Source organism: Siniperca chuatsi, linkage group LG23 (genome assembly GCF_020085105.1).
Source record: "Siniperca chuatsi isolate FFG_IHB_CAS linkage group LG23, ASM2008510v1, whole genome shotgun sequence".
Taxonomy (NCBI): domain Eukaryota; kingdom Metazoa; phylum Chordata; class Actinopteri; order Centrarchiformes; family Sinipercidae; genus Siniperca; species Siniperca chuatsi.
The window spans coordinates 6153242-6161411 of NC_058064.1; the positions used below are offsets into that span (position 1 = coordinate 6153242).

At 39.8% G+C, this 8170-nt stretch overlaps 1 protein-coding gene across 1 annotated transcript; it reads left to right on the forward strand.

Annotated features, from left to right (window-relative positions):
- Window positions 1–5019: 5019 nt before the first annotated feature.
- rps16 (ribosomal protein S16) lies at window positions 5020–7714 on the forward strand. Its single transcript, XM_044185860.1, has 6 exons — window positions 5020–5123; window positions 5213–5264; window positions 5856–5957; window positions 6389–6485; window positions 6598–6645; window positions 7528–7714. Exons 2-6 carry the CDS (start codon window positions 5217–5219, stop codon window positions 7671–7673), a joined length of 441 nt encoding a protein of 146 aa, XP_044041795.1. The 5' UTR covers window positions 5020–5123; window positions 5213–5216; the 3' UTR covers window positions 7674–7714.
- The last annotated feature ends 456 nt before the right edge of the window (window positions 7715–8170 follow it).

Sequence of the window (8170 nt, forward strand, 5' to 3'; positions counted from 1 at the left end):
TTTCAGTTGTATTTGATTATTTAAGATAAAAGTCTGAGTAGTCTGAATTATACATGTGTCAGAAAAATGGAGAATATTGGTACATTTGAACATCAGGAAAATGGTGAGATAGAGAGAGCTATTTATGGATCCTTGCACAAGGATATAAAAGGTAAGACCTGTTGCCTTGAATCATATTTCTCTTGACTTGCAGATTCATGGGCCTCACAGCTCAGGGAAGACACTTTTCTGCCTCATGAGCCCAAAAGAGTTTTCTCTTGTTGCCATGGTGACCACACTTCTGTATACCTCACAAAACCTTTTGTGCCCCTCTCCGCCTCTCCGCCTACCGGGTTTAACAGATCTTCTCCTTCTGCTCAGGGAAACTTCAATTACCGGCAACACTTTTTCAACCACTGCAAGGCCTATTATGGTCAATTGAAACGCTATGGCCAGCCAGGAACAGCATCTCCTCCCCTGTAAATCTGAGAGCGTTGTCTCATGCTCAGGGTGCTGTGACAAGAAAAGGTCGAGGGGTCACGCCTCCAGGTGATGTGTTTCCATAAGGCCGAGGAGAGGAAATGCACATATATGGTGTGGTCTTTATTTATTGCCAGCTCTTTTACTGGATGACTGCAGACTCTCCTCCTGCTCTAAGCTCTGCACCTCTTCTAAAGCACTGAAGCTCGGTGTAGGATTTAAGAGTCTTAGATGATTTGAGAACGTTATGATTTTATCTATTTTGTTGGGTCTCTGTAAATAATATTATAAAGAGTATAGTCTAGACCTGCTCTATAGGAAAAGTGCAAAGAGATAACTTCTGTTATGAATTGGCGCTATATAAATAAAATTTAATTGAATCTACCATATGCCAACAGAATAAGTTATAATGTGATTGTGTTGGGTTTTCAGTCCTCAGCAGAAGTTGCGCTGAAAATACCACTACCCAAAGCAGTAATCTGAGAATGTTTAACTTCAAATTGTTGAGACGTCTGGACATTGTTAGATGAACTTGACAGTTAGCAACACAAAAGGATTGTATGCTTTAGCGGGCTGCCGAACAGAGCAGGAAATCAGGGACGATTCAGCAGCTTTAGCATGTTTCCTATGCAGATGGTGATGGGGTTCCCCTAGTGACCCATAACACAAACACAGGTTTATCTGAAAGCATATCATCCAGCCCGGGGTCCCCACACAGTGCTTCCTCTGTCTGCCTGACTCTGTTGTAGATATTGGCACTCTCAGTCCATAGCTACATCCCTCGCATTTATCTGTTGGCTAATAAACTCCTCAGACTTGTCACGCATAAACTGAAAGGGGAAGGGCAACGAAAAGAGAGAGTGTTTTATAGAAAACAACAGATTGAGCTCTGGACTAGGTTCTTCATATTATGACTCTTCAATGGAGTAGGTTCCATTTGTCACTACAAGAGCATTACGGAAAAGGTCCAAACACCAATACTATCCCTTCATTCATTTCAACGCAGACCTTTTCTCACTCTTCTGCTCCTACTTCACTGCTGTATGAAAGCAGCCTTGTGAATTTAGAGGCGACTTTAAAGCTGCACTATACAATATTTTTACATCAACAATGGATCAAATGACTATGTGTAATGTAAAAGGGGTAACTTGTAGTGACGAACCAACAGAGTATATTAGCATCTTTCATCTTATTGTTTTGGTTTTACACCCTGCAACTGATCTGTTTTGGTTCACTCTCACTACTCTCATCAACCCATTTCCTGACAGGCAGCTGTTTTCAGCAAAAAAAATAAATAAATTGATAAACCTGCTGTGCGCTACCTGCCTAGCGCAGCAGACAGAGTTAGCTTGTGCTACCTTCACAATACCAAACGGCAGACAGACAAAGTTAGTGACTAGCTGGTGAACATAGTGACGTCTTTAGCAGCTAAAGAGCCAGATATTTGATGCTCTGTGTCTGCTTGATGTATTATTAGCTGTTTGCTAACATGTTCAACATAACATCTTTATAAGGTGATATGAAATATATAAGGTAAATACATCAATGTTGTGTCTACAGCGTGTTCCACTGCCCCCAAGTGGCCAAAAACTGAATTAATGCTACTTAAAAATTAATCTTTATTTCCAAAATGTTTATAGACCTGTGCTGTAAAAAAAAAAAAGGGAGGTGACACCACGGGAGAAGATGGGTGAATGTCATGGGCATCTAACATAAACCTTTAAATGTGCTCTCACACAAATGAAGCTCTGTGCACACCACTGTGATTTGAATTTAGGAATCCAGGCAATGTTGGAGTCGAGACTGAAAGAAACAAAAATGATTATCAATCTAGAACGACTCAGCAGGCGGCCCTGAGGTATTCATTCCCTCTGACAATAAAAGAACCCAGGTGCCTGTTCACTCGTGGCCGGCACTATAAACACCAGTCCCATTGTAGTAAATGTCAGGCATAGGTAGGCACTGCACACCGCACACATGACTCATGCCACTGTATACAGATTCCCAAGATGCTATCTATCTTCAGTCCTTCTCTGACCCACGAATGCCCCTGCTGCTTTCCTCCTTTAAGGGTAAGACTGTACCTTGAAGCTGACACTTTTCTCTTGTCTCCAGAGTGAATGTGTGTGCTTGAAATTCTTGACAAGTGTCCCTCTCAAGGCTCTAGAGAAGGCCCCTGGTACAATTTTTTCACCCTCACATCAATCTGGTTGAGTCAATCACCACAAAGGCTCCATTTTTGTCAACTGCACATCCATGGTGAATCTTGAGAAAGCAGAGAGGGGACCGTCTGACGCCAGTTTCCTCCCACAAACTGCAGGGTCTAATTTGGTCAGATCAACATTGTCCAACATTGTGGTCAGATCAAAGACTGTCTCTTGTGTAGGACTATGGTTTGATATTTGATGTCCAAAAAGCTCCCCACTTCCTTTTTCCCATGTCATGTGCCATTCCCATACCCTGACCCTATGCTCCTCAGCCCCAAGCAGCGCTGAACCACATGATCTCTGTGGTTTGACTCACCACAAGCTTAAAAATAAGCTGAAACCAAAGTGCAGTGAGTTTGTGTAGTTTCATGTAAACTGTCAGCCTGTAATGGAGGGGAAATTAATGCTCTGTACTGATCTCTGCCAGACAGCATCTGGTTGATGATACAACCTTGCCCCCAGCTGAGATGGCAATGATGTCACACTTAAAATTATGTTATTAATATTACCAACACTAGAGGGTGCTGTTGTGTAGGGATTTAGAAAAGTGGATGAGGAGAAGACCCACTTAGACACAAAATATGAGTACCGTCTTACATTAACCAGGCCACTGGGACTTCTATTGACACATCAAAGTTTATGGAGGGTTTAATATGATATGATTTCTGATTTGCTGGATTATATAATTTTACAAACAAAATCCACCTTCAGCATAGGTTAAAAACTATATTTACAGTAGCCTATATAGTTTGCTAAAATGTGATTTAGCAGCAGATCCTATTCAATAAATACATTATATTACAATATTATATTATTATCCTTATCAACATGGTTTATAAGCTGCATGCAGCTTATCACAGTTTCTGGAAGCATCCATGTAAAGAAACTAAGATTCCTACTTTATTTTGCTACTGTATCCTGACCCTTCACCTTTAGTTGGCAGCACAACAGTGCTGCGGCTTCTTCTGGTTTTTGTTGTTTAGACAGCTACTTTCCCTTCTCTGAACATGCAATTTATCTCTCCAGGTACTATGTAGATAAAATCCATTCACTTCTTTCAAATGTTTCCAGATTTTCAGTGTTTGACCACTTTTTGTTTCTTATACACAGTGTGGATGGTAGATAGTGTTAGAGTATTTTGATGTCTCTTTACTCAATTGCTGTCCTAATAAAAGAGGCTCTCATGTGAAGTCACAACTCAAAGACCAACTATACTGTGCAAAAAAAAAGATTTATTAATATAGTTGTATTTGATTAAAACATTTTAAGGTGACAATAGGAGTTGATGTGAGGTTATTGTAAAGCTTCTTTCCTCCCTACATGTGTTGTGTCACCATTGCAGCTCCTTCATCATTCTAAAAAAACCTTTCAACAGCCTGGACTTACTTCAGTGGCAGAAGCAACATCCACCACATTTCTAGTGGCTGAGTCATTACTTGGGATTGTTATTACTATATCACTGCCACTTATTCTTTGAAAGAGCAGTCACTATAAAACATTAATATGAGGAAAAGTAAAGTATTTCACATCAATTGAATTAGGTGTATGATATAACGTTTTCATAATTAAATATGATCGATTGTAGTATGCAAAACCTGTGTGTGTTTGTCTGTGACCCTTGTTTTTACTCCAGAATTGGCCATTTTCCTGAAATGAGCTTTTTGACTACTTTGGGACATTTTTGTGCTCTTTTTCAGTGTGTGGCTAGTGGTGTTCTTGATGTTCCTCTAAAACAGAAAGGGCCACAGAACAGGGAAGTAACAGCAAAATTCAGATCCGTTTTAAGAGCATAATGGCATATGTCATATATGTTTATTGTCAACATTTTAATACTTCACTGCATCCTCCTATCCAAACCTTGAATTGAACATGTTCCAGTCAAGTACAGGAGGTCGTCAAATACATTTTAAGCATACACTACATGCAGGAAACTGGCCTCATATTGACTGGGTGGAATTATGCTGTAATAATGCATAAACTGTCTAATAACATCATTTAAAAATTACAAAACATTTGGTCATATTTGCTATTTTCAGAAATCTCAAAAATACAGTATTTGACATTAGAGTCATTTCTAGTCTTTAAATATATAAGCTTTAAACCCATGTGTGGATACACAATATGACCTTACTACCCTTTTGGAAAGACACCATAAAGTCGCCTTTTAAACAATTTTCAGGAAATATTGGTGCGCCCGAAAAACTGTCTCCATACTGTAAATCAATTTGTCAAAAATATGGTAATTTCTAGTCATTAAATTCCCATTTTCTATCAAGAAACAGCTATTTCTATCAACAACTACAAAGTATGTGAGACCAAAATGTAAAATGGCGGTAGAGCGAGAGTAACTGTTGTAAAACCTACCACAAAGCACGTCTAAAGTGTCGTGCAGGAGCCCCTGATGTTCGGCATGGAAAACCCCGTCGGTCTCTCCGTACGGCACCCTAGCTGAAGACGGTATGTTCTTCATCCTGATCCGTTTAAATAGTATAAATTATACGTATTAACTGGTTTATAATGTAACTGTTGTTGCCTGTGTGTTTCAGAAACATGCCAGCTAAAGGTCCTTTGCAATCTGTCCAGGTTTTTGGACGTAAAGTAAGTAAAATACAGAATTTATTCCACGTGTGGTGTTATGGCTACCCTGTGTAGCTAGCTCACATTAGCTAAAGTAGCCAGCATGATGGGGTTGGTGTGTCGTAGTTTTACACCGATTCACCCGAGTATTTAAACTGTTAAGTAGGGCGATATAGCTCTAGACGTACTGAAACGTTGCTTGAGCCTCTGTCGCTGTTGTCCGTTATTGTAAAGCACTTGTAAAATTGCTGCTGCTTTAGCCACCGGTCAGTTTTACAGTGTGTAGGATCAGATCTAAGGTAGCTAGCTAGTCCGGTTGCTAGCAATGGTTGGGCTTCTGATACTTTAATGAGGATGACAATGTTCATTTTATCCTAAATGTCTCCTCATACAAACAAATATACCAAGTCTTGACTTAATTGAAATGGTCAGCAACCCTAATCCATCACTATACCCGAGAAATGACAAGTTTTCGTCAACCAAATGATTGAATTAAAATAGGATGCAAGGACTTTATTCGTTTAACGTAATGTGCGTGTGTATAAATTAACTTTTAATAAGTTATATTTCAGTTGTTGCTGATGGTATCTGATGATGATATTTCTGTCTTAGAAAACCGCCACAGCAGTTGCCCACTGCAAAAGGGGGAATGGCCTGATCAAGGTGAACGGCAGACCCCTGGAGATGGTGGAGCCGGCCACTCTCCAGTACAAGGTGAGTCCCCGTGAGAAAGGTGGTGAACATCAGGGTGCACATGTCTGACAGAGGACAGTACCTGTACCATCTGTAGTTGAATCGGGTAGTGATGGGGGCATGAGCAGTGCAGCATGACATGGGTGTCAGTTGTAACATTATGCATTTCAATTCTATGCAAAGTGGAGCCCTATTGTCCTTCTTGGCCTAGTATCTGACAATAATAATATACAGAGTTTTTTTTGTAGATGATGGCATACTTCCTGCTACACAGCAGTGCCCCTGAAACTAGTAGGGATTTAGTAATATGCTCTAGGACACAGCAGTATTCTGTAAACAGTCTCTCTTCTCTAAAACACCTATACACCTGCAGATATCCTGTCTGCCATGGTTCTTTCTCTTTCTTGATGTTTTGATAATGTATGGTTGACACATCACTACTATCTTTTTAGCTTCTGGAGCCAGTGCTGTTGCTTGGCAAGGAGCGTTTTGCTGGAGTTGACATCAGAGTCAGAGTGAAGGGTGGTGGACATGTCGCACAGATCTACGGTAAGCAGACGGTTCTTTTCTAAGTAATGAATTTGTTTCTTCATATTTACCTATCAGCAGTTAGTATGTCTTAGGAATTTTTTTTACCTATTTATTTTTTGTTGTCTTCCAGCTATCCGTCAGGCCATCTCCAAATCCCTGGTTGCCTACTACCAGAAGTGTGAGTATTAAATTTTGTTCAGTGCACAAATATCACTCATGCTCTTGTGAAAATGCTTGCTGTAAATGTTTGAACCAAATGAACTGGGGTGACATGCGTGAGAAGTGTTTTTCACTAAGTGGTGTATTTTATAAGCATGTGTTGCAAGTCAGGACAATATGTCAATATTTGCGAAAGATATGTGATATGTCGTATTCTTGGAAGTAGTCCAGATTTTTTTATGACCTGCTCACTGATTGTAACATTGATACGTGGGCATTAACCAAGGCTACAGATCTGTGGACATCCAAGATAGCTGACAGCTAGTCAAATAAGACGTCAACATAGTTTCTTAAACTACAGCACTCAAATCTTTCTGAGGCTTAAGCATCATAAATACACACCAGTTTTTCTGAAGTGGGAGGTTCAAACTTGAAGTGCTGTTGTAAGAAATATTTGAGCCTGCAAGTGCTTAACTGTTGCTGTGAGTGGTGATATCATTTCAGAGCAATTCAACTCAGTTTTGGTACTGTGATCATTCTTGAGTTCATAAGCAGTGCCCAAATGTCTGTTACACAGATGTATTCGATGTATGGGACAAGAGTGCCTTGTTCTTATAGAAACTACCTGGTCAGGGGACACTTTCTGAACAATATACTTGTTGCCCAATCTGGTGAATTCTAATTGAATGTATACATTTAACAGATCATAAATAGTTTTTGATCAAAGAGCTAAATGAGAAAGGAAAAAAAGTTTTTAGTGTTTATAAAAGGTCACTTTGGCTTGGATGTCAAAATCTGAATATACATGGTACACTGTTCACTGCATTGTACAAACAATATTCTGTACAAACTTCAATTAGCACTTTTGATAGAGTAATCTTGTGTGTGTTTTGTCCTGCAGATGTGGATGAGGCCTCCAAGAAGGAGATCAAGGACATCCTGATCCAGTACGACAGGACCCTGCTGGTTGCCGATCCACGTCGCTGCGAGTCCAAGAAGTTCGGTGGACCTGGAGCTCGTGCCCGCTACCAGAAGTCCTACCGTTAATCCCCCTGTACATTTTCATAATAAATTGGAGGAACAAAGAATCTCATTTGTCTTTTCTTCTTTTTATTCTTTAAACTGTACAGGTGGCTTGCTGACAACCTCTCTTGCTAGTTTTTCCAACAAGCAGGGATGTTTGCTCGTTGAGTTAAAATTGCTGGATTCAACAAGTACAGTTGTAAGACACAACTGTAGTTATTGTTCTTGGTCACAGCGCAAAAAGACATGCAGTTGACAGTAAACTACATATTTCTCTGGCATGGTGTAATAATTACAGAGAAATGAACACTGGTGTTTACAGTGGTTCATTGTAATGTACATTTACATCAAGTCATGCTTGGCACTGTCAGCCTATGTGCTGAACTTGACCTTTTGACGTCTGGAAGAGGACAAAAGAGAAATTACCTACAGGAGGTCAAAGCTGGGGTAGATAATGTATTTCAGAAGGATTTTTTGTTTTTTGAAATTCTATAGTAGTCAATAAATCAAATGCTCTGGGT